Source organism: Vulpes lagopus, chromosome 7 (assembly GCF_018345385.1).
Source record: "Vulpes lagopus strain Blue_001 chromosome 7, ASM1834538v1, whole genome shotgun sequence".
NCBI lineage: Eukaryota > Metazoa > Chordata > Mammalia > Carnivora > Canidae > Vulpes > Vulpes lagopus.
The window spans coordinates 12,086,813-12,112,588 of NC_054830.1; the positions used below are offsets into that span (position 1 = coordinate 12,086,813).

At 54.3% G+C, this 25,776-nt stretch overlaps 2 protein-coding genes across 7 annotated transcripts in view; one reads left to right on the plus strand and one right to left on the minus strand.

Annotated features, from left to right (window-relative positions):
- The first annotated feature begins 182 nt into the window (after positions 1-182).
- Positions 183-19,349, plus strand: C7H19orf44 (chromosome 7 C19orf44 homolog). Of its 5 annotated transcripts, XM_041763634.1 has the most exons (9): positions 216-1,607; positions 4,640-5,405; positions 8,249-8,561; positions 11,844-11,917; positions 12,816-13,233; positions 14,877-14,972; positions 16,087-16,253; positions 18,104-18,183; positions 18,257-19,349. In XM_041763634.1, exons 2-9 carry the CDS (start codon positions 4,641-4,643, stop codon positions 18,258-18,260), a joined length of 1,917 nt encoding a protein of 638 aa, XP_041619568.1. In that variant the 5' UTR covers positions 216-1,607; position 4,640; the 3' UTR covers positions 18,261-19,349. The 5 variants fall into 5 exon arrangements, with proteins under 5 accessions (XP_041619565.1, XP_041619563.1, XP_041619566.1 ...); XM_041763631.1 differs by lacking the exons at positions 18,104-18,183; positions 18,257-19,349 and having other exon boundaries at positions 183-276; positions 1,410-1,607; positions 14,877-16,228; XM_041763629.1 differs by lacking the exons at positions 18,104-18,183; positions 18,257-19,349 and having other exon boundaries at positions 215-583; positions 1,410-1,607; positions 14,877-16,228.
- The window catches only part of LOC121495736 (calcium homeostasis endoplasmic reticulum protein), an 18,648-nt gene continuing 11,526 nt past the window's right edge, over positions 18,655-25,776 (minus strand). For both annotated transcript variants that reach the window (XM_041763628.1, XM_041763627.1), the window contains exons 10-17: positions 24,826-25,261; positions 23,372-23,610; positions 22,310-22,443; positions 21,485-21,571; positions 21,079-21,222; positions 20,870-20,986; positions 20,295-20,389; positions 18,655-20,021 (exon numbers count right to left, since the gene is read on the minus strand). In XM_041763628.1, coding sequence (XP_041619562.1) covers positions 19,828-20,021; positions 20,295-20,389; positions 20,870-20,986; positions 21,079-21,222; positions 21,485-21,571; positions 22,310-22,443; positions 23,372-23,610; positions 24,826-25,261 — 1,446 coding nt within the window. In that variant the 3' untranslated portion in view covers positions 18,655-19,827. The remainder of the gene's footprint in view (positions 20,022-20,294; positions 20,390-20,869; positions 20,987-21,078; positions 21,223-21,484; positions 21,572-22,309; positions 22,444-23,371; positions 23,611-24,825; positions 25,262-25,776) is intronic.

Here is a 25,776-nt window from a genome sequence, read left to right on the forward strand (position 1 = left end):
AACTCCCGTCACGCCTCGCGATTGTGATCTGAGGCAAGCATTGGCCCCCCAGCGCGCAGTGCACGTCGGGTCGGCCCCGGTACTACAACTCCCATGATGCACCGCGATTATGACCTGGGGGCGGAGTGGTGGCGCCCATTGAGCCTCAGAGCGCAGCGCGCGCCGGGATATGTAGTCTCTTCCGCCCTGGCGCTGTTGCCCGGGGCAACAGTCCCATCTGGCCAGAGTGGCCGGAAACCCGGCGGCGGCCTCTGCGGATGGACGTCGTGGGAGGAGGTTGGAAGGGTTGGCTGGGCTGCTCGAGGCTTGGCGCCCAGAATCGGGAGAGGAGTTGCGGGAGAAGGGGAGCGTCCTGCAGCTGGGCCGGGAGGGAGGCTGCAGGGCGGCCCGGCGCCTCGCGCCTGTTTCCCCTCGCGGCCCGCCTGGCAGCGTGGTCGGGGGTGGGAGCTCCGGGAGCTGGGCAGGAGCCCGATGGTCGGAGGGGCGCCGGGGTTTCCAAAGTTGGCTGTATTTATTTTTTGCAACTTTATTGAGGATTCGTTGGCGTGCCGTGCAATTTACCCCGCTTAAGCATATAACTCAGGTACTCGTGTTGAGTAAGTTGGCCGAGTGGTGCGGCCGTCGCCGCGAGCCGGCTGTTGGGCTTTACCGCCGCCCCGCGGGTGTCCCTCCCTCCTGGCCCTTTGCGGTCCCTGCTCGCTCCCACCCCGCGCGACCCCCGCGGTGCCCTGCGGCCCTACAGATCTGCCTTCTCTGCTTGGGATCCTTGTGTGCTCTCTCTCTCTCTTTTTTTCTTTTTTGCATCTCCTCCTCTCCCTTAGCATGATGTGTCGTGTGAGACGCACGGATGCTGGTGTGTGTGTGTGTGTGTGCGCGCGCGCATTTGTTCTCTTTTGTTGCTGCCTGGTGTTTCGTATGGATGGACCTCAGCCCTCCTCCATTCACTAGTTAATGGACCTTTGCGCTGTTTCCACCTCCTGTCTACTACCAGTGCTGTTAGGAATATTGGCGTACATCTCCATCATCTTGGGAACCGGCTGACCGTTTTCCAAATTGGCCTGGGTACCGTTTTCCAATCCCCCGTGACAGTGTATGAGCCAATTTCTTCACATCCTCGCCCACGTTTGCTCTCTGTAGTTTGGATTATAGGCATTCCAGTGGCTGTGAAGGGAGACCTGGTGGTTTTCCATTTGCGTTTGCCCAGTGGCTAGTGACGTTGAATGTCTTTTGCATGTGTTTGTTGGCCATTCGTATGTTTGTTTGTTTTGTTCAGTATCTGTTCATATCATTTGCCCATTGGTTTATTTTTTAATTGGGTGTTTTAAAAATGTATCTGTTTTAGTTGAGGTAAAATGGACCAAATGCAAAATTTGCCATTTTAACCATTATTGATTTATTTTTAAACCTAGGGGAACTTTCAGAAGAACTAGATGCGGGGGAAACCCGGCCTGGTGATCAGGCTTTCCCTCTGACCCACAGGATGGCGGGGACCAAGTCCTCTCCTGAGCCTCAGTTACAAAAATATTAATAAAGGTAGCTGTCGATGTGCCAGTGGTCTCCACTTCCCCTTTACTGGGTGGTTCCAGCTCAAAGCTCAGTTAATGCAGGTATTCTAAACGTTACTTTGTAAATCTTACTATTTATTCCATGCCCTACAATGAACATAGGAATTCCATGAGGGTGATAGTTACTACCACCCTTTTACAGATGAGCAAGCTGAAGCACAGAGTGGTCAAGTAACTTGCCCAGTATCACTCAGGCTAGGAATTCTGCACTGTTTCTCTCGGGTATGGTTTTGTATTCACTGACCCCTGGGGTCAGGCCTGTGTTAAGCATTGTTAGTACCCTGGGCAGGCCTTAATACCCAAGTGATTAAGATGAGGATAAGCAGGCAAGCACACCACGCAGAGAAACAGAGGGAGAGAAAAACAATTCACTCTTTTTTTTTTTTTTTTTAAAGATTTTGTTTATTTATTCATGAAAGGCACAGAGAGAGAGAGGCAGAGACACAGGCAGAGGGAGAGGGAGAAGCAGGCTCCATGCAGGGAGCCCGATGTGGGACTTGATCTTGGGTCTCCAGGATCAGGCCCTGGGTGAAGGTGGCGTTAAACCACTGAGCCACCCGGGCTGCCCAAAATAATTCACTCTTATACAGAATCTTAGTGCTGGGCTAGATACTTTTCCTTGCACAAAACATTTGAGTTCAGCTTTGAAAGGTGCAGAAGACATAGGATTGCCAGATTTAACAAATAAAAATGTGGGACACCCAGTTGAGTTTGAATTTCTGATAAATAGCAAATAATTTTTTTAGTCTGAAAGTGTTTGGAACAGACTAGTGTTTAGTTTAAAAATGCCCGGGCCAGGGATGCCTGGGTGGCTCAATCGATTAAGCATCCAACTCTTGATCGGCTTAGGTCTCAGTCTTAGAGTTGTGAGTTCAGGCCCACACTGGGCTCTGCTGCTGGGCATGGAGCCTACTTAAAAAAAATTGGGGTCATACTTATATTTTAAAACTTATTTATTATTTATCATAAATTCATATCACAGGACACCCAGGTGGTTCAGCGGTTGTGCGCCTGCCTTTGGCTCACAGTGTGATCCTGGAGTCCCAGGATCGAGTCCCACATCAGGCTCCCTGCATGGAGCCTGCTTCTTTCTCTGCCTGTGTCCCTGCCTCTCTCTCTCTGTGTCTCATGAATAAATAAATAAAATATTTAAAAAAATAAAATAAAATAAATTCACATCGCTGGGGGTCCTGTATTTAATCAGGCAATCCCAGTAAGCCTGTTTTCCAAGTGGACAGGGATGGGAAAAAATGGCTTTTTCAGGTCTCATAGTGAATTAAAAAAAATAAGTAAAATAATGCATGGCCTTGCTAAAACACTCGAATGGTACGGAAACAAGCAATGGTTGGTACATCTTGTCTTTTCTGCCTCACATGTTATTATGCAAACAGCTCTCCCTCGTTCCTTTTAATGGCTACATCGTATTCCCTCATGCATGCACTCTTCTGGACTGCACCAGGTCTCTGGATGGGTTCAGATTTTTTTTTTTTTTATTTGGGTTCAGATTTTTGACGAGTACAAACAATGCTGCCGTGACACTCCTTGAACACTCATCCCTGTATGCATTTCCGAGTGTAACTGTAGGTAAATTCCCAGATGTGGAATTGCCAGGTCACAGGGTCTCTGCATCTCCCACTTTCATTGCAGCCACCGTGTTCCTTATGAAAGGGGTTGCAGCAAACGCACCCTCGCTTGTGCCAGATTTTTCCATCTGAAGATTTTAAACTTTTTGGAAACCTTTGTAAATCTCGTAGTGGGTTGTTTTTATTCTTTTAGGGGCTCATGGAAATTCAGGATATGATGAGAGCACTGACCCCTCTCCCCCAAAGAACATACACAAGCATGTGCACACAACATGCAGCTGGTATTTGGTGGTGAGGGGTGGGGGTGCTGTGTCTGTAGCCCCCCCACCCTTCAGAGCAGTGGTTTTCACAATTAAAGTGGAGTACAGGTTTTCTGGGGGGGGGGGGGCTCCTTAAATATACAGATTGTATTCAAGCGGTTGTTTGTGAGAGAGCTGAGGACACTTGGATAAAGGAAGAGCCCTGATTTGGGGAGTGAGTCGGGAGCAGGACTCTTGGAGTGGTGATGGTGTAACTGGGCAGGCAGTAAAGCATGGTGGGAAAGGGGGCCTTTGGAATAAGACTTGAGCTTTGAATTTGGCTCTACTGCTCACTAGCCAGGTGACCTCGACTGGTGACCTTGACCAATGACCTAACCTTTCAGGGTTTTATTAACCTTTTATTTTATTTTATTTTTATTTTATTTTTATTTTTAATTTTTTTTTCAATTATTAACCTTTTATTTAGGGACTATTTAACCTTTCATTTCCTTCACCTCCTCTGTTAAAGGGAGATAGGGTCACTGACTCAGGGTAGCATGAAACTTAAATGATATAATGCAGTTTGAGCAGAGTGTGGGCACACCACTGGAGCCTGAGAAGCACTGGCTCTTCTATTTAATGTTTAACATGTCTCATTGAAGACCTGACATAGAGCCATAATTCAGTTGGTGGTACTAGGTGTTGACATTTTCTTTTTCTTTTTTAAAATTTTATTTATTCACTCATGAGAGACACAGAGAGGCAGAGACAGATGCAGAGGGAGAAGCAGGCTCCCTGCAAAGACCCAGTGCGGGACTCGATCCCAGGACCCTGGGATCATGCCCTGAGCCAAAGACAGCCACTCAACTACTGAGCCACCCAGGTGCTCTTGGGTGTTGACATTTTCACTGTCATTGTGGGGCTTGAAGGGAAGGCTCTAGCCAGCCTGCGAAGAATTTGATCTCTCAAATGGGAGGCATTGAGAGATGTGAAGGCACGATATAAACATCAGGTATTCTTTTAAAAAAAATTATTTATTTATTTGAGAGAGATAGAGAGCACAAGTAGGGTGAGGAGGGGCAGAAAGAGAAACAGATTCCCTGCTGAGTAGGGAGTCTGATGTGGGGGCTCGATCCTGAGATTCGGGACTGTGACCTGAGCCAAAGGCAGACAGACACTCAACCGACTGAGCCACACAGGTGCCTCAAACACCAGGTATTCTTACTCTATGTTTTCTCTCTTTACTCCCTAGAATGGCTTACATAAGAAGAGCCGGCCATCCCATGCACAACATTTTTGGTGATTTTAGTGACATTTCCTTAGAAGATTCAAAAATGGAAGAAATCAGAAACTTGAAAATCAGTAGAAGTCTTACCAAAATAGCTCCTGGTCATAGCAGGTTTCTAAAAGGAAACCAAACCATGGGTGTAGGACACTCACTCCTGAAAGACAAGGCTGTTGTGGAGGGTTGGCGCAGCCTGTCCTCGGGCAGACCCCCGACCACTGCCTCGAAGCTCAGGGCCAGCGCTGCACTCACGAAGCTGGCTCAAATAGAAACCAAGATCATGAATCGGAAGGCGCAGATGGATTTGTCTGACACGGAATCTGACCTGAAGACCTCTGAGGACAGTCTTCCAAGGAGTGCAGACATGGTCCTTCCCAGGAGTACAGCCAAACTTTCTCCACCCAGCCTGGATAAAACCTCCCAGAAACAAGCCCAGGAAATTCCTGTGGCTGAGAGCAGCACTCGGACTGGGAAGGGCAGTAGATTTCTAAAGAGGAGGGAACCACGCATTGAAAGTATCATCCCTGAGGCACATTTTGGAAAGGAGAGGAATTTTCAAACACCCAAAGAGAAAAAACCTACCAGAAAACTAGATTCTCCAGACAGCGATGAGGAGGAAATGAAAAAGTTGCTGGGAAGCTTGATAGAATCTTCTAGAGAAAAAGAAACATACACGAATCAGCGTTTCATCAGCCCCAAAGTCCATGAGAAAGAACAGACTAAAGTACTCCCGGTAAGGTTTGCATATGCACTTTTTCTTTTCTTTTTTTTTTTTTTTTCCTAAGATTTACTTATTTATTTGATAGGGGAGGGGCAGACAGAGAAGGAAAGAGAATCTTCAAGCAGACTCCCTCCTGAGTGTGGAGCCTGACACAGGGCCGGATCCCACGACCCAGAGATCATGACGTGAGCCGAAACCAAGAGTCGGAGGCTTAACTAGCTAGGCCACCCAGGTTCCCCTGCATGTACTTTTTTATTTGTTTTTTCAAGATTTTATGTATTTATTTTAGAGAAAGAGAGAGCATGAGCAAGGGGAGGAGAGGAGAGGGAGAGAGAGCGAATCTTAAGCAGGCTCCATGCCCAGTGCAGAGCCCGATGTGGGCCTCGATCTCCCGACCCTGAGATGACCTGAAATCAAGAGTCGGATGCCTAACCAACTGAGCCACCCAGGTGCCCCATGTGTACTTATATTTAACAAAGCGTTGCCTCTGCTCTTTATGCCACGGCGCTAGAGACTCGACCACGGCTGTCTCCCAAGAACTACTGAGGAGCGGTTGGGCTCCAGCCAATCACGGCTACCTGGTTTGGGGTCTGCTCTGTGGGTGACGGGATTCGGGACATGTTAGGCAGTTCGCAATATCTGGAGGAAGTGTGTACACCTCGGGTCAGCACTTTTTGTGACTGCTCGCCAGTGGTGGTCCACACCTGCTTGTCGGTGGCACCACCCGGGAAACGTGCTGTAGCTGCACTTCCATTCCTTTACAGTTGAGATGAAATTCACAAAACGTAAAATTAACATTTTTTTTAAAGATTTATTTTTATTTATTTATGATAGAGAGAGAGAGAGAGAGAGGCAGAGACACAGGCAGAGGGAGAAGCAGGCTCCATGCTGGGAGCCCGACGCGGGACTCGATCCCGGAACCCCAGGATCACGCCCTGGGCCAAAGGCAGGCGCAAAACCGCTGAGCCACCCAGGGATCCCCAAAATTAACATTTTTAAGATGAACAATTCAGCGCCATCTAGTTCATTCATGATGCTGTGCAACCACCACCCTCTGTCTGGTTCCAGAACATTTCCATCAGCCCCAAAGGTGACCTGTTAAATAATCACTCCTTGTTTTCCCTTCCCCCAGCCCCTGGCAACTTCTTTTTTTTTTTTTTTTTTTTAATTTTTTATTTATTTATGATAGTCACATAGAGAGAGAGAGAGAGAGAGAGAGAGGCAGAGACATAGGCAGAGGGAGAAGCATGTGTCCATGCACTGGGAGCCCGACGTGGGATTCGATCCCGGGTCTCCAGGACCGCGCCCTGGGCCAAAGGCAGGCGCTAAACCGCTGCGCCACCCAGGGATCCCCCCCTGGCAACTTCTAATCGGCTTTATGTCTCTGTGGATTTGCCTGTTGGGGATGTTTCATGTACATGGAATCATCCAGTATGTGGCCTTCTGTGACTGGCTGCTTTTACTCAGCATAATGTTTTTTTTTTCTTTTTTTTTTTAAAGATTTTATTTATTTATTCATGAGAGACACACAGAGAGAGAGGCAGAGACACAGGCAGAGGGAGAAGCAGGCCCCATGGAGGGAGCCCGACCTGAGACTTGATCCCGGGCCTCCAGGATCACACTCTGGACTGAAGGCAGGCGCTTAACCGCTGAGCCACCCAGGGATCCCCAGCATAATGTTTTTGAGGTTCATCCACATTTGTTCATCCACATCCTGCATTTGTCAGGGCTTCATTCCTCTTTATGGCTGAGTAACACTCCATTGTGTGAATATACTACATCCTCTTCATCCACCATCCGTTGATGGGCACCTGGATCTTTTCTACCTTTTGGCTATTTGTGAATAGTGCTGTTATGAACGCGTGTGTACACATATCTGAGTCCCTGTTTTCAGTTCTTTGGGGTCTATCCGTATGAGTGGAATTACTGAGCCCTATAGGAATTCCACGTGTAACATACTGAAGCAACACCATGCTGTTTGCCACAGCAGCTGCTCCATTTCACGTTCCCACTGGCAGTGCACGGGCGTTCTCCTTTCCCTGCATCCTCACCAGCACTTGTGGTCAGAGCTAACACTGGTGACTTGAGGCGTCTTTGTGAGTGTGAAGTGATGGGAAGGCTGCATTTTAAGGGGGAAAAAAATCCGCACGTACATACTGATTCTGTTGAAGGTCCCAGCTGTCATGGATCATGTACTCAGGGGACTTCATTCATTCACTTATTTATTGTTTAAAAGATTTTATTTATTTGAGAGAGGGAGAAAGAGAGCATGAGATGGGGGAGGGGCAGAGGGAGAAGCAGACTCTCCACTGAGCAGGAATCCCCCATGTGGGGCTCGATCCCAGGACCCTGAGATCATGACCTGAGTTGAAGGCAGTTGCTTAACCGACTCAGCCACCCCAGATGCCCCACAGGGCCCTTAATTTAGAAAAGGTGTAATTAAAAAAATATATTTGAAAGCCAAGCGATATTTCTGATTATTTGTGGAGTATTTCTGGTCTAAATGTTGTAGCTTGATTTCCAGAAATGAGGAGAGAAAGAGAACTATTTGATGGCTGCTCCTTGGCCTCATGCCTTGACCCGGCCACGTCGTTCAGTGATAAGGACTTCATTGTCGGGCAGCTCGGGTGGCTCAGCGGTTTAGCGCCACCTTCGGCTCAGGGCATGATCCTGGAGACCCAGGATCTAGTCTCACGTCGGGCTCCCTGCATGGAGCCTGCTTCTCCCTCTGCCTGTGTCTCTGCCTCTCTCTCTCTCTGTCTCTCATGAGTAAATAAATAAAATCTTAAAAAAAAAAAAAAGGACTTCATTGTTACCTGTTTGGTAATTAATTTCATTTATTTCCGCCAAAGTAGGATCAGATCCTAACTCAGCCAAGAATCCTTTCACTACCCAGTGAGGAACTTTCCAGCCCAAAGTCCTTTCGGATATCACGTGTGCCAGCCTCACAGTCCACAGACAGGACCCTTCGCAGCACGCGCTCAAGAGCTCGCTCCCCACGGACTCACACTTCAGAGGATACAGCCGCCCGCACAGCGTCGCTTCCCGCCACTGGCACCTCTCCACAGTCAGCCTCAACGCGGCTTGGCAAGCTCTCCTCTCCCGGAAGGAGTGAGGCTGGGCCTCATGATGAGTCGCCCTCAGAAGCTGCCGATGACAGCCTGAACGGTAACCTGCAGCCCCGTGCCACGCGGTCACCCTGGGCAGGAAGGGCGAGACCACCTGGAGGGGCTCTGGGAGGGAGGATCCCTGGGTATTGCCATGAGGAGTGCATGGCTCACGCTACACCCTCTGCTTCCTGACCTTTCCTGGAGGAGGGGTCAAGTCAGAATTTTGTTCTATCTTTAATGTCTTCATCCAGTGACCCTGACCAATTATAGAACGATAACCCGAAAACAAAGTCCTAGAGCCATGTACAGTAGAAGGGCAACTCAGTGTTCCTTTTGGTGAAAGACAAATTTGCCTCAATTTTTAAATTCAGAAAAGGAAGTAAATCTAACCAGTCACAACTAGACATTTTTATCATTTCAACATTATTCAACATTGTTTTTATCTTTTTAAAAATTTTGTTTATTTGAGAGAGAGAGAAAGGAGTGAGCCCAAGCATGAACAGGGGGAGGGACAGAGGGAGAGTGAATCCCAAGCAGACACCCTGCTGAGCACAGAGCCCCACGCGGGGCTCAATCCCACAACCCTGAGATCATGACCTGAGCTGAACCAAGAGTTGGACGCTCAATCGACTGTGCCACCCAGGCACACCAACATTATTTTTATCTTAATATTACACATATTTAGGAGCACCTGGGTGGCTCAGCAGTTGAGCATCTGCCTTTGGACCCAGGGTCCTGGGATCGAGTCCAGTATCAGACTCCCCAGAGGAGCCTGCTTCTCCCTCTGCCTTTGTCTCTGCCTCTCTCTCTTTATCTCTCATGAATAAACAAGTCTTAAAAAAAATTACACATATTTAAAAAACAGGAAAAAATGTGCAGCCAACACTTCTGTCTTCTGTCTGGGCGCTTCATCATGAGATCCAAGTTAGACTGTGTCTTGACGGTCCACTGGGCACTGGCACTCGCCTAGTGTCGTGTTGGCAGGAGGATGATGGCAAACAGGCCCGTGAGCACCCTGCCGCCCGTGTGCTGGGTGACCCGAACTCCGTGACTCAGTGGTAGGGGAGGAAAAATCACTTTTTCCTTGTCTTTGCAACAAAAGATAGATTAACCGGAGAAAAGCATACAGATGTTAAATAAATATTAAATAAACATCCAATCTAAGTCTCACATGACATAGGAGCCTTCCTAAGGAAACGAAGACCCGAAGAATCAGTTGTATGTGAGCGCTTTTCTGCTAGGCTTGATGGGGAGTGGAAAGTCGTGGGAAAACGTGATTGCACAAAAGGGAAGGAGCTGAGGGTGGTCAATAGGCAAACCCAGTGAGGCCTGCTGGGATGCCTCCGAGCGTCTGTCCATCTTAGAAAGAGGAGGCTCCTCGCCTACATTAGAGGGAGGGCCCTTCTCACACGAGGGTCTTTGGAACTGCTTCATGTGAGAAGGGCCGAGAATACTCACAGCACCTGCCGTTGCTCAGGTTCTTTCAGCCTGAGCTAATCAGTATGCCAAGGTGCTGGGTTTCAGGGTGGCGTGTCCTGAACACTGTCACAGACTCTTGTGGGTGTGCAGGCCCTGGTAGGGCAGCAGCAGATCTGCCGAGGTGTGTGTGTGGGGTGTTGCCAACAAAGGTGGCCCCTTCCAGGGTCCCTCGATGGGATCAGGGATCGCAGGGGCATGGGCTCGGCTGCCCATGTGAGAAGCCTCTGTGGGCCCCCTTAGTGGCTGCCATCTACTGGATGCCACATGGCACCTTGCTCACTGGGGCTCTGATCCTGGGGGCCACAGGAGCTGGTAAGTGGGTGTCCTTGTCCCCCTGGTCCCACGTCACCTCGCTCAGCATGTGGATGGGAAGGTGGGCATAGGCTGGCGTGGCAGGCTACAGACCCACCTTCCTGCCCTTCTGCCATTTGTCCCTACTGCCAGTCCCGCTGCCTCTCTGTCCTCCCTGCCGGCCTGGAGGGGCCTCTCCTGGTGGCCAGCCACTGCCCCCCCATGTCCAGAGGTAGCCTCTGGGAGGGGGAGGCAGTTGGGAGTGGCAAACACAATCTGAGTTTGGGCTCTTGTGAGAGGGGGACCTTCTGGGGTGGACGTCCTTCCTCATCTGCGCAGTGGGGACCGAGCCACGCTAGTGAGCTAGTGCATGTGAAGCACCTCGGCTGGTCCTCCGCAGGTTGGCAGCGTGTAAGGGATGGCCGGCGTGACGATAACATTGTTCCTCAGCCAGTGCCAGGCCTGTTCCCGAGTGCTCGAGTCCCAGATCACCCTAGTGCCTTTGCTCTGGGCCAGCTGGGACGCCTTTTGGTTCAGAGGCCTTTCCAGGGATGCATCTTTGGACCTGCCGGCCCTATGAACTGTGGTGACTGTGAGAGTCCGGGAGCTCAGGGGAGGGGTGAGCCCCCCGGACTGGGTGATGAGGGGGATTCATTCTAGGGCTTAGGACGGGCAGGTGGCAGGGGCAGGCAGGGGGACCTCGCCCTCTCACCTCTAGCTCTGCTGACAGAGGGCCCTGCTCCCTCCTGTGCCCACCCCGCCCCCACCACCCGAGTGCGCTTCAGGGCCTGGGCTGCACCTGTTCATGTTGGTCCAGTGGTTCCTGCCCGCCTGCCTGGAGGCGCGGGTTCATCCTTTGGGTCCACAGGAATCAAGTCCCACATCCGGCTCCCTGCATGGAGCCTGCCTCTCCCTCTGCCTATGTCTCTGCCTGTCTCACTCTCTCTGTGTCTCATGAATAAATAAATAAAATCTTTAAAAGAAAGAAAGAAAGTAATCTGTGTGGAACACCAGAACTCCACAGGGGATTCTGGACTCCCAAGTCTCAGCACCCACGTGTTCAGGCGCTGGCGCCTGGCCATTTGACGTGCCCGGTGCTGGTTCAGTTTAGCCTCCTGTGCTCTTGCCTTGCTTTCAGTGGGAACCTAGGACCCTTTGGGTCTAGCCCTGTGTCTGATGAGTTGTCCCCCCACTCCCACCCCCTGTACCGTGAGCACGCTTGTCACCACGCATCCTTCACTGCATTGCCATCATCGACTCATCTGGCCCAGGGTCTGTTTTTATGAATAAAGTTTTATTGGAACACGGCCACATCCATTTGTTTACACATGGCCCATGGTGGCTCTGGCACCACAAGGACCAGGTTGAGTAACCGTGAGACGGTCTAGGATACAAAGTGGAAAACACTTAGACAAAAAGCGTGTAGATCCATGCGCTGGCTCATTAAGGACAGACCCGCACGCTTCCTGTGTTGCTGTCCTTCGCCTTCACCTGGTGCCTTGCACGTAATGGTAAACACGTCGGGGTAAATAAATGAGTAAACGTTGCCATGTTACGTTTTTGATTACAGATTTTAAAATCAATCTGTTGTCCCTTGATGACCTGGCTCCAGCTGTCAGCGAGAACTCAGACTTGGAACAGAAAGTGAGTACAGCCCGCCTCCCTCTCCCTGCAGGTTATGTGGAAAGGCTCGTGGCTGTTGTGCTTCATTCGGGCCCTCGGTCCTTAGCCCTCAGGGACATGCGGCGTTTGGAGAACACACTTGGTTATCATGACGGGGTGGAGGCTGCTCGTGGTATCTCATGGGTGGTGGCCGGGGATGCTGCTCAGTGGTCTGCGATGCACAGGATGGCCCCACTGCAAAGAATGTTTGGGTTTTTTTTTTTTTTTAAGATTTTATTTATTTATCCATAAGACAGAGAGAGAGAGAGAGAGGCAGAGGTACAGGCAGAGGGAGAAACAGGCTCCATGCAGGGAGCCCGATGTGGGACTTGATCCCGGGACCCCAGGATCACACCCTGGGCCGAAGGCAGGTGCTAAACCGCTGCACCACCGGGCTGCCCGAATGTTTGGGTTTTAAATGCCAAGAGTGCCCTGGGTCGGGGACCCTGATGTAGGTGATAACAGGATAAAGCTACTCCATGTAGCAGACCACTGAAGCAGCTCCCACTAAACCACCCTGTAGCGACACCCCATGACCTGTACCCATCCCGGGGCCTGGCTGTGATTCTTGTCGAGTTAGTAACCTCCTCCCTACCGAAAGCGTGTTGTCATGATACGTGCTGACATTTTAGCAGACTCATCCACAGGCCACCAGCACGTGCTCACCCCATCAGTGTTAAAGTGCAGCAGCCCCGAGCCGAAGCATTTAACGAGTTCTGCTCCCCACACTGGGCCCGCCCAAAGCTGCTGAACGACCAGTGTAGACGCTTACCTGCTGGGCCCCCTGGGTACCCTGTACCCCATTCCAGTGCAGGGGTATTTTGAGCGTATTGATCACGTAAAGCCACTTTCCAGTTACCTCTCTCATTCTTCGTTTTAGAAAGAAGGCCAGCTGGAAAAGGCCTTCAGCCAACGCCCCCAGGCAGGGGGTCCCCCCACTGGCAGTGAGGTCTCAGAGTGCGTGACTGAGCCATCCGCCGCCTCCGCCAGGCCTGACGGTGCTCCTAGCCCGAGGCCGACGTCCCAAGAGCCCATGGCGAGCACAGTGAGCTCGGCTTACTCGGAAGATTTTGAAACATCCCCAGATCCAACGGCGTCCGAGTCGACGGCCCATCCTGAGGAGTCTCCCGACAGGATGCTGGACACTTCGTCAGAATTCTCTGCAAGCCTGCACACAGACCTTCCCCTGCCGACCGTCAAGCCTTGGAAAAAGCAGGTCAGGGACGTTACCAGAGTTGTGGTGAGGGAGATGGCCGTGCAGACCCTCGATCCCGCCTTCACCTACCAGTGGGCAGAGGGTGAGCATGCGGGCCCCAGGAGGGAGGCGCGGGCTCTAGGTGTGTGCCACGGGCATCCTGGCAGTACGGTGGAGAGCTTCAGGTCGTCATCAGTACCCAGCTGGTGGGCCTCAGGGCCCCATTTCCTCTTCCAAGGATGAGGGCCAGCTGCCCTGGCGGTTTGCCACTGCCTGCGGAGCTCGGAAACATCCTGAAAGGTTTCAGGATCAGTGACCCAGGAGGTGCTTCTCATGGTAGTGATCCCGTCCCCAGGGGACTTCAAGGTTGGTGCCAGTTGTGGATGTCGCTACTGGGTGACAGTGGAGTGGGTAGAGGCCAGGGATGCTCCTCAGGGTCCTGTGGTGCCCAGAATGGCCCCACCAGACAGTGACCCAGCCCCAAACATTGGCACTGCCTAGGTGAGCCTGGGGACAGCACTGAGAGCAGAACCACCTTCTGGGACGGTGTGTCTTCAGGTGGCTTGGGAGTCCCTGCACGGGGGCTTCCAGGGCAGCTGGGTAGCCAGTCTAGCTGGTTGTCTGAACTCAGTGTGTTTGGTGGGTTCCCTCCCATGGTGCAGGGGACATTTCTCTTCACGCCCAGGCATGACTTCCAGACATTTCTCTTATCCCTAGCTTCAGTCTTGACCCATCTGAATGGAAAGGTCCCTTTCTTTTAAACATTCTTCACTCTCTTCTCATCTAGATGGACACCCATGGTGTCACCAGAGCTTTTTCCTGGACTGTGCAAGGGGGTGGAACTCTCACCTGTGTTCATTTTGATTTGGGGGGGCTTAGCCATAGATCAGCCTGGGCTACACCCCAGTGTAGGGCATGCCCATTCTCTCGATTCTCGGGCAGGAAAGTCAGATGCGCCGAGTCACATTGCTGGAAGGTGTTCAAGGGTACTGGAAGCCCGGTTCTGTGACTCAGAAACCTGTTTTCCTCTCCACAGCCTCCTGCTGCCCGACAGCATAGCGGTTGTCAAATGCAGACAAATGTGTGCATTTCTGTCTTATTTTGGAATTTATTTATTTTTAAAATTTTATTTATTTATTCATGAGAGAGAGAGAGAGAGAGAGAGAGAGAGAAAGGCAGAGACACAGACAGAGGGAGAAGCAGACTCCATGCAGGGAGCCTGACGCGAGATTCGATCCCGGGACTCCAGGATTACACCCTGGGCCAAAGGCAGGCGCTAAACCGCCGAGCCACCCAGGGATCCCCATTATTTTGGAATTTAAAGGGAGCTTTTGTAAAGTGCAGCTGATGCTGTTTTCCTAGACCAGGCCTGACATTGAGAGGAGAGGAAAACAGCCTAAATAAACGGGCTTATCCGAGTCTGGGGAACAGTCTGAAGCCTGCATGTGACCCTGTGGAAGGAAGGCCAAGGGTGGGGAGAGCGTGATGTCTGGGTTACCTGCCAGTGTGACTGCAGTGACTGCTTGAGCCAGCTCAACTGACTTGTACCTGGAGAATCTACCAGAAAGATGGAGGCAGGCCTGGGGAAATTGTACAGGGGTAGAGGTTAACCGAGCAAGAAGGGTGGCTGTCCTGTTGGGAGGAGAAAAGATCAGACTTGTGGAGCCTGTTTCACATCCATCCGCTGGTGAGCGGCGTCCCTCCGCCTCCTGCCCACTCATCCCCTCCCCTCTGTCCCTGGGACAGGGGCCGGCGTGGCGGCCATCGGGCCAGCCCTGGGAGGTGCCTACGTGGATCCTGTGCCCGTTGCCAGTCATGTCGTCAGTGCGGACTCGATAGAAGGTAAGAGCCCAGCCCGGCGGGGCCTGGCGGCGAAGTGGAGGCAGCTTAGCTACAGATCCGCGCTCACCGTGCGAGGGGCGGGCCCCACATTAGTGCTGGATTCGGGGAATCTGTTGGTGACATTGTTGCAGTCATGGGCAACTGCCATGGTTCCTGGGATCCTAGAACCTTCAGTCCGTGTTGCCAAAGGACACCCGTGTCAGGTAACACAGGGGAGTCACGGGCAGCACCCGTCTGCCCCTCCGCGCCTCCGCGCCAGCGGGGCAGTTGCTGTGGGTTCCCCTCCGAGCCGTTGTGTCCAGAATACAGAGTCTTTCCTCAGCCGGTCCTGAGTGGCGGCCACGGGCCTTGGCACCTTGGCGAGTGCGGGGAGTGGCGGGGTCCCAGGCGGCCCGGCCTGCGGCGGGGGAGGCCCCAGCAGCCACCATCGGGAGCCCAGGCTGCATTAGGTCCCTGTGGGGCCCCTGGCGGCCTGAGGGACACAGACTAGAGTCCGTCCAGTACCGGTTGTGGTTCTGCCCTCTTCGGTTTTTTTAAAGCCGAAGCTACTAAAACAGCGGTACAACGGGAGTGTTTCCTCCCTGCAAACAACCTGCAAACAAGTCTCCCGTTTAGCTTCCTCTTACCCCAGGGAGTGGCCCCGGGTGTCATGAGGCCTCCCAGTGAGCTTTCCAACGCGGGCGCACAACTTCCGGTTTCCGATGAATTTTGAATTTAATTAAAACTCTTATTTTTAATTGTATTTTTACTTTTAATTAGTTTTGTGTTTCCAAACACATAACATTTACCCCTTTAGCAATTTTTAAGTGCCGGGTGAGCGGCACCGAGAAGGTGCCCATGGTGCGGGTGCGGCCCTCGTGGTGCCACTTTACTGGGCTTGTTCCCGCGGGTTGGACGTTTGGTTAAGACTTTGGTTAAGACCCGCGGGCCTGCCTGGCCGCTGGCCTCCCACGTATGCAGCTCCTGAGAGTCCCTCGCAAGCCATCGGCAGGGACGGCCGGGCGCTCTGGTCCCTCTGGTGGCCGCATGGTGGCGCTGCCCAAAGCGGCTGACCTCGCCCTGCCCTGGGGGTCACGGGGAAGGGGGTGCCCCCGAGTGACCAGCGCCGGTGCAGCCCTGACAGCTTACAGCCCGGCCGTGTTGGCGCTCCACGACATGCTGAAGCAGCAGCTGAGCCTGACGCAGCAGTTCCTGGAGGCCAGCCGCCACCTGCACGGCTCCCTCGTGCGGTCCCTGGATCAGGACTCGTTCCACTACCACACCCTGGAGGAAACCAAGCAGGTGACTACGGCGCACACCCCTTCCCGGGGGGAGGGCGGGAGCCTCTGCGCCTCGGAGGGGGCCTCGGCGCCATTGTACACCCAAGTCACCTGCGGTCCCCCCAAAGGAGCCCTGCTCTGTCCTCGGAGCAGAGGCAGACCCTTCCCAAGCTCTGCCCGCGGGCTTCCTCCTCAGTCAGCTGAAACGCAGAGAATGGCACACTCACTTCTTTCTCCCCAAATCTAATTTTTGTCTGATTATTATTTTTTTAAAGATTTTATTTACTCATTCATAGAGACACAGAGGGAGACAGAGGCAGAGACAGGCAGAGGGAGAAGCAGGCTCCATTTACGGAGCCTGACGCGGGACTCGATCCAGGGTCTCCAGGATCATGCCCTGGGCTGCAGGCGGTGCTAAAAAGCTGAGCCACCTAGGCTGCCCTTTTTGTCTGATTATAAACAATCCGTTCTTTTCATAAAAATGTTAGAGATAGGGGATTTATAAAGCCCCCCATGACGTCAGAGGTGATTGTTACCACCTTGAGGTTCTTTAGGTCTTCCCCGTGTAAAACATGAACTACATTGTATATAAAATGTACAACATTGCATGTTACTGTATATTCTAAAATATACATTATGGGATGCCTGGGTGGCTCAGCAGTTGAGCATCTGCCTTTGGCTCAGGGCGTGATCCCGGGGTCCAAGATCGAGTCCCACATCAGGCTTCCTTTCCTGCTCTTTTTTTTTTTCTCCTTTTCTGCTCTTAAAAAAAAATAAAGAGAATATTTTACCTATTGGGTTGTAATATATGTTTTATTTTTTTAATTTTCATTTTTTAAAAAAGATTTATTTATTCATGAGAGACACACAGAGAGAGGCAGAGACATAGGCAGAGGGAGAAGCAGGGTCCCCCACAGGAAGCCCAATGTGGGATTCGATCCCAGGACCCTAGGATCACGCCCTGAGCCAAAGGCTGATGCTCAACCGCTGAGCACCCAGACGTCCGAAATGTTTTTAGTGTTGTTTCTTTATAGAGATGGCATCATGCTAGATGAGCTGCTCTGCATGGTGCTGTCCTCGTACCTATAAATACTTCAGTATATGGTTCTCAAAACAAAGGACTTTTGAAAAATATGGTCACGTTACCATTATAGTACCAAAGCCCAATGGGATTAATATCCAGTTTTAGATTTTCCCTTGTCTTATGAAAGTTGCATTTTGTTGCTTTCTCATCAGAACCCAAGATTCACACACCAAGATCATCTAGGGTCTTTTTAGACTCCTGGTCAGAGCTGTGGCCCTCGGCTCTGGGCAGCGTCAGAGCCGGGGCGCCTGTGGGCACCCGGGACCCACCGTGAGAGCCCATGCCCTGCAGGTTCCCCTGCTCCCGCCACCCACCCCCCCATGCTTCCTTGCACTTTATTTGTTCAAGGAAGCAGGTGGTTTGTTCAGCGGTTTCCCCCATTCTGGACTGTCCATGCACCCCTGCAGCCCCTGCAGAATCCTTTTACTTCGGTTGATGGGCTACAGCTGGAGGGCTGGAGCTGCCACCTGCCTGCAGCCCGCCATGGCTCGGCACAGCCTGCTCTGGGCCCACGTGCTGGGAGTGGCACCCAGGCTCCACGCTCTGAGGGAACCCATAGCCCCACTCCCAGCCACCGTCCTTCCTCCCTTTCAGGCCCAGTCAGGGCTCGCCCCTCGCAGGCTGCCTGCCTGGAGCCCATCTGCGTTCATTGCATTTCCACAGCACTGTCACGCCATTTTATTTTCTGTCCGCCTGGCCGGGACCAGTGGGGACAGGCGCTGCCTCTAAAGCCCGCGGCCTCGGTAGACCGAGGCTGCAGGGTGACATGTCTGTCCTGTGCCCCACAGTACCTCAGGCGGCATAGGCCTGCCCCGCTGTCCATGGAGGACGCCTTGGAGGAGGTGAAGAAGGAGCTGAGTACCACGAGGTGAGGCAGGATTTGTGGGTTTGAGCTAACACGCTGGCCGGGCACACCGGCTCTGACACGTGTTGTTTCCCAGGTGATGGTGGCAGGAGCAGGCGGCACCCAAGACTCCCTTGAGTGGCATCCCGGGTCCAGCCTTTCGGAGCTGAGTGGTTCTCCCCCAGCCCCCACCTCCTTGGTGTGCCCGGCGCCCCGCCCGAGGGGACACACAAACCAGCGGAAACGGAACCCCGGGTGGCGCTGTCACCAGCCACAGCAGGACGTAGGACGGCTGCCTGTGGAGCCCGGCGCAGCAGCCATGGGGGCCAGGTGCTGGCTTCCTGATGAGCTGAGGCAGACGGGAGGGCGAGAAGCCCCATCTGCTCCGCGGAGCCAGCGCCAGGTGTCCACACCAGGGACATGTGGGACGCCGGGACACGCCTCTTCCGGACCCTGCCTGAACACATTTCTAACTCCAACACACGGAGAAAGAGGTCTTTAAAAAAAGTTTTTATTTGAAGGCAAAACAGTAAAATCCACAAGAAATCGTTAACAGCACGTGTTTACGTTTTATCCTGAATCAGACACGTTTGAACAATTCACAGCTACAGGAAATCTAGAACAAAATCAAATATTTTATCACATCAGGTCGAAAAGTTGGAGAGGACTTTGCATCTTATTGAAAAGAATTTTTCAAAAATGTTTCTGTACAAAGAGACGGCGCCACACGAGCTGCCCACAGACGCCAGGCGCAGCCAGTCCCCACGCAGGCCCCGGCGGCATCTGCCCTCCTGGCCTGGCCTCCCTGGGTGCTGGGCTGGCCGAGGGAGAGCCGGGGGCGCCCTCCACACCCCGGTCTGTGTGGGCCGTCCACGTGAGCGCTGGTGTCGGGTTCCTCTAAGTGAAAAACAGGCAGAGACGCTAAGGGTGCGGGCTCTTGGAGGGCGTCGCTCCGTGACCTGAAGATGCCTCAGATCAGTTTCTTTAGAACCCGTTTCTGCAGGGACAGCCAACGGCTAACATTTGGGGAAAAAAATTTCAACTCAACTAAAGTAACTGAACTACGGGCTGGCAGGTCTTAGAGGAATCAGGTTGCAACTTCTCCCTGGGATCCTCTGAGATCAACATTCCCTTCTCTCAAACTAAACATCTGGAGTAAAAACGAAGGCCCTGTGTCACTCTGCCAACCAGAAAGGGTCTGTTTTTCTGTTTGTCACCAGTGCCTGGCTGAGCTGCCGGGGCGCTCGCCCAGGGCCTGTGCTCCACACGCTCCTACCGGTCTAAGCAAGGGCTCAGAGCGGCCTGCGGGGGTGCGCAACAGCCGTGCCTTCGGGTGGCAGGGATTCTCATCCAGGGGTGGAGGTGGAGGGTCTCGTGTCTCACTTCTGTCAGGGGAAGTAAGCTCGTGGCCGTGCTGGCCGGGGGCACCTTCTGGTGGGTTCTTGCTTCTACTTTAGAGCTGGTTTGCAGGCAGGGCCCGGGGCCTCCAATGCGGTGGCGCATGGCACTCCTCACTAGGCATGCTGTGGTCTTCCTTCTCTTCTGTCGCTCCCCGGAGGTGGAGACTGTGAGAACCGAGGTGTCCCTACTGTCTGTCACTGCCAAGAAGCCAGGAAGGTCCCACGGCCCGACGCGGTGGCTGAGGAGTGGCTCCTGCCCATGGAGTGCCTACTTGCACTCGTCCCTGGCCTTCATGCGGGCGATGAAGGAGTAGCTCTTGTTCCGGCGGTAGTTCTCGTACGGATCGTCCAGGGCCACGCCCACACCCTTGTACTGGTCCCACTTGTCTCGGACGTCCCCCCCCTTGATGGGGTCCTGGATCCCTTGCTCTTTCACACCGAGGCCACCAGATCCACTCCAGCCTTAGGAAGAAAGGGGGGAGGGTGGTTACAATGCACAAAAGTCAAAATCCGGCACATTTATCCACGAAGTTAAACCAGACCTCACGTGCAGAGTCAAGCGACACGCACGTGTGTGGCTTACAAACGTCAAACTGTTGTGGTGAGAGACAGCGCCCAGCGACAACTCTACAGGCTCGGCTCGGCCTTTCCAGTTCTGGCCACGAGCTGGAACCTTCCCTGGCTCCCCAGCCCCAAAAGCCCAAAGTGGTTGATGGTTCTTCCCATGAGCCTTACCCATTTTCACCAGCATCTGATGTCCTTTGTTTTCTTCCCCGAGCCTTGAATCAGGTATAGGAGGTGCTGAATTAGAACCCAGACCAGCCGAGGAACTAAAATTAAGACAGGTTACGTTTTTTAAAAAAAGAGTCGAGACATTTATTGGAATGAAAACGCTTAGAATATTACAGCATGTGGCGTATGTGAACATTCACCAGTGTTAGAGGGTCACACACACAGCCCGGGGCTCTAGCCTTCTTCTCGGTCATCTTCGCCAGCCAGGGAGGGGAGCTCCCCAAGGAGGCCCCAGCCCCACACCGTGCAGCCAGGGCAGGCCACGCGGAACCCCAGGACCGGTCACAGCCCAGCCGCTACGTCAGGTGTTACAACTCTACCGTAAAAAGGTTAAGAGCGTGGTGTGAGATGAGGAGGTGCCACTGTCACTGTGCTAGAACTCAGGGTCCCTGAGGCACCGCCTCAGCACGGGCCACCGTGAGCACATCTTCTAGCGACAGGTTTCAACATTCACAGCAAAGCATCAGAGGGTTCCGGAGCTACCGGCGATCACTGGACAGTTAAGACAGATATCTTACGGCGGGGTGGGACTCCTGGAGCGTGACCGACGTCTCCTTCCGGGGGAGTAGGACTTGGAGCGGGAGCGCGAGCGGGAGCGGGAGCGGCTTCGGGAGGAGCGGGAACGGCTGCGGCTCCTGAGAGAGGAAAGGACAGCCGGGTCAGCAGGTGGTAGGCATGGGTGCTGGTAGGGGGTGGGGGATAGGGGCCTCGGGGCACACCAGCTTACCTGGAGCGGGAACGGGAGTAGGAACGGGAGCAGGAGCGTGATCGGGACCTGGAGTATGAGCCCGACGACTTGGACGACCTCGAGTTGGAGCGGGAGGAAGAGCGCCCTCGGCTTTTGGACCGGCTCCGAGACCGCGAGGGCCCACTGCAGGGAGAGGCCAGGTGAGCAGCTGGTCCCGGATGTGCTGCCCACAGAGGGGCGTGCTCCCCAATGCTTTGGGCCTTGTGGGAAAACCCACCCCCCAACCTACACGGAGGCCGAGCTGACCCCCCACTGCCCTGGAGGGACGACAGGATGGCCCTGAGTGTGACTCCAAGGTGGGTCTGCCGCAGCATGTGACGGGCACAGGCCAGGACGCACTAGCTGGGAACCCAGGATGGCTGCATGCGGGCACCTCCACGCTCACCTGTTGCGCTTCTCCTGGCCCTTCCTCCGCCGTGCCCGCATTTTTGCTCGAAAGAACTCATAGAGACCATTCTGCTCCCAGCCTTCGCTGTAAGACACGGGCGTCCCCTGCGTGATTCTGCAGCCTCCTCCCGCAGGGAACTCACGCAAGTCGGCAGGAGTTGACCTGCCAGACACGCGTCCCGGCATGTGGCCCTTCCATCCCTCACCCACTCGGAGGCTGAGCAGGGCCCAGCACGACGGGCTGCCCTTCCCCGCACGAGGAAGCAGGCTGAGGTCGGGCGGCCCACTGGGAAGCAGAGAGGCCAGGCCGCATGCCTGGTTCCTGTGCCTTTCCACACTGATGTTTCCCGAAGTAACCCAGGTGGCTCTTCTTGCCTGTGATCTTCCTAACCGGGGACAAGGAGCTCTGACTCCTAGATGGACAGGCCTGTGACCCAGCACAGGGCAGGAGGTGGCTTTAACGAGACTAGAGATAAGGCCGTGGGAGGGGGGTCAGGAGAGGGGCTGCCTGCACCCAGCTGCCACCCGTCCCTGAAACACCCCACCCGAGATTACAACTTGCACTAAACAGCTCAACAAGAGGCCCTGCGGTGAGGGCCACTGTCAGTGTGACACATGTTACCCATGGCCAGTAGAGAGAGGGACCCTGACTCGGCCTAGCGTTTCACAGGACACCCCATTTCCTCACCGGGGCCTCACACCACCCTGGGTAGAAGGCATGGTCATTTTAGAGTCTCATGAAGCAATCTGAGGGGAAGTCAGGTTAAGAGACGGGACAGAGGCCTGCCCATCCCCCCACCGCCAGTCCCTCCAAGCGCCATACCTGTTCCTGGGCCTGTCATGGGACGGGGGGCTGTAAAAGGCCTCTACAGCGGCCAGCAACCTCTCACTGGGCGGCATGGGGGGCGGGAGGCGGATGTCTTTCGGGTCCAGAGGCTTGTACTCATGGTCTTCCAGCTGCAGTGGAGAACAGTTGTCATGCATGCCCTGCCAGAGGCCCCCTCAGGCCCACCCGGGGTGCTACAGCGACAGGGGGAGCAGGTCAGGGGACATAGGGCCCTGGTACAGTATCAGGGTTACCCTGGGCATCAGAGCTCCTCCTCCCGATTCCTGGGGGACCCATTAGGGCTGCAGCCACACCAATGATCCGATTCCTAAGTAAGGTGGTGGAGGACTTCTCTGGGGCCAGTGAGGGCCTGAAGTTTTCTCTCCAGAAAACATGTTCTCCAAGTAGGACTGATGGGAAAGACCCCTGGGTTCATTCAGATGCAATGTGGATCCCAGTGGATCCCAGATGCCACCACCTGCAGACTTCTGCCCTGTGTTCCCTACCCTGGGGCCCCTCCCGGGTCAGAACAGCCTCAGCCCCACCCAAAGAACCCCTTGCTGCCTGCAGCCTGAGGAGTATGGCCCTTCTCAACTTCCGGTCTGACAGGGCCTCAGAGGGGATGGGAAGCGACTCCTCCGTCAGCAAGTCTCTCAAGCTAGAGCTGCTCCCGACGACGCAGCCTCGCTCCCCTGGCCCCCAGCACTGCCCTCCCCATGCTCCCTGCAGGCCTTCCTCAGAGGCCGCCCCTTCTGAGAAATCCCTTCCCAGTCAGCTGCTGGACAAGGTGGCTGCCCAGGGCCAGGATGGAGGGAACCCACACTTCACACCCAGCCTGGCACGGCTCACTCCGGGTGGCCACAGAATGTCCAACACCAGGGGGGATACGCGGAAGGAGCAGAGGGGACCATGGGCCTCAGGAATTCAAGTGGAGGGAGAGGCACTGGCCAGGGCACGTTTGCAATGAATAGTCAGTCACGTTCACCAGGCAGAGGAAGGAGCATCTCACGTGGAGGCCCTGGAAGCGGCACACTAGGAGGCTCGCCATGGCGATGTTACCTTCACAAGGGGAGCCATCAGCCCGGCAGGCAGATCGAAGTAGGGCACGTTGGGAACCAGGCTGGGGTCATCATGGTTGATGTGGGGAGGGCCCTGTCGCCGCATGTGGGGGGGCTGCCCGTTGAAGCCGTGAGGAGGAGGGCCGAAGTCGGGGTGCTGGGGCCCACCCCAGGGTGGGTGCTCGTTGATCCCAGGATGAGGCATGCGGTGGCCAGGGTGGTGGTGAGGGGGTCCCATCTCTGTAAAACAGAAAGTCCTCTCAGGCCTACTGGAGAGCTGTGAGCTGGGTGCTGCCGATGACGCAGTCTTGATCTGCAAGGGGACCCGAGCCCGTGGAGAGGCTTCAGTGAGTGCCAGAGACACCAGCACCTGCTTCTGGGCAGCCCTGCCTGGCACCTCCTCTCCAGCTGCTTCCCGCTGCCCAGAGTGATGGCACTAGATGGCAAGGAGCCAGGTTCCGGGGGGGGGGGGGGGGGGACCTGTCCTGCACCCACAAGGGAAATCATAAAACATTAAAGCAGCATTATGGGCCGAATGGACAGGACTATATTTGGAGACAGGGCACTGGACAAGGTGACTGGCTTGAAGGGAGACCCCGAAGGCAGGCCCCACCCCAACACCACTGGCGTCCTGGTAAGGAGCACAGGACACAGATATGCACAGGGGGAGGATGGCGTGAAGATGAAGAGAAGGCCCTCCCCCCCCCCACCCCCGCCCGACATCCAGCCCCTCGAGCTGGGAGGAAGCAGCCCTACCGGGGAAGCCACCCCGAGGAAATGTGTACTGACGGTAAATGTGCTTGGTGGTCTTGGCTGGATTTATAGCCAAGAATAGATTTTCAAGTAAAAATAGAAGCAGCAGCAGAGTAGAAATAAGTTTTTGGTTTTGTTTTTTTTTTTTAAGAAGAAAAAAAAAATCTAAAGATTCTTTGAAACAAGACAATAAAAGAGAAAAGCTGGTGAAAAAAGCGAAGACAAGGAAGTGGGGAGGGCCCACAGGCACCATGGGTCCTGCACGCCCTGCCCTGGCCGGCCCCGTCTGCTGTGGGGCTCGCGAGTGACCCTCCTTCCATCAGGCTCTCGTCCCTCCTCCTCTGCAGCCAGACAGACACAGTGCCCAACTCGCAGGGTCCATAGGAAGCGGCAACAGGACTTCACTCTAGGCCAGGCTGGCGTGGGCTACATGCTGGGACCAGGGCCGCCAGTCTGTCTCCCCACCTTCCCAAGGGCTGAGACTGGGCTTCCACACTATCCCGTGACCCTTTCTGCTTGTCACCTCCACTCTGGGGGACCTGCCAGGTCCCGCAGCAATGACGTCAAGCAGCACCATCAGCCCACTAGGAGGGTAGCCCGTCAGGTGCCCCCCCGCAAGCAGCTGCTGTGACCATCTCAGGGCAGGAGAGGGAAGTGTTTTGGGATGGGGGCAGTCCCCGCAGAGGGCGCCCTGGCACTCACCGGCAGGGAAGTCCCCCTGGGGATAGTCGAAGCGGTGAGGATAGGGTGGCCGCTCGAAGGGGTGCCGCGGAGGGAAGTCATCCTGCATGAAGCGGGGCGGGAAGCGGTTGAAGTTGTGGGGGTGCGGCGGCTGGTTGAACTGCGGGTGCTGCTGGTGGGGCGGGAAGGGCCCTCGGAAGTGTGGCGGCCGCTGCATGCGGAAGGGGGGCTCGCGCTGGCCTCCACCCCACGGCGGCTGCTCGTGCTGGCTGTTCCAGGGGCCCTCGAACTGGCTGTTCCAGTTGGGGTCTGGCTGGCTGTTCCAGGGTGCGTCGCGCTGGCCATTCCAGCCAGGGTCCCCACGCTGCTCGCCCCACATGCCCTCGTGGCTGTTGTTCCAGGGTGGGCAGTGGGGCGGCCCACCCTGATGGTGTGGGTAGGGGGGCTGCTCGGGAGGCTGCAAGGCAAAGAGCAGATATGACCACCTCTGGCCAGTACCAGCCGCACATCCGCAGAGTTAGTTTCCAACCATGGAGGCGACCTGGCCCTGACCCGGTGCAGCGGAGGCTACCCCTGGGCTCAGATGCTCCGATAGGGCACTTGCCTCTCAGCTGAATTTCCTGTGCCCACATCGAGGCTGGGCAGGCCCCAAGTGCTGGGGATCTGTGCGTTCCCAGCACGGCTACCGGACACAGAAGCTGGCAGATGGGGCAGAGGTGTATCCCCCAGAGCCTGCAGAGTGCAGGGAGGGTCTAGGCCCCAGGGACACACGGCAGAAGCCTGTTCTGACGACTGCCCCTTCCCTGTCACTTCCCCTCTGCCCTACATGGTCTTCTGGGTACCTCCCATACTACCAGCCCTCAAATCCTGTCTCGGGGTCTGCTCTCAAGGGCCCAAACCAGGAAATGTCTACCAAAAAATAAATAATATATATATATATATATATTTTTTTTAAATGTGGGAGTTACTTCG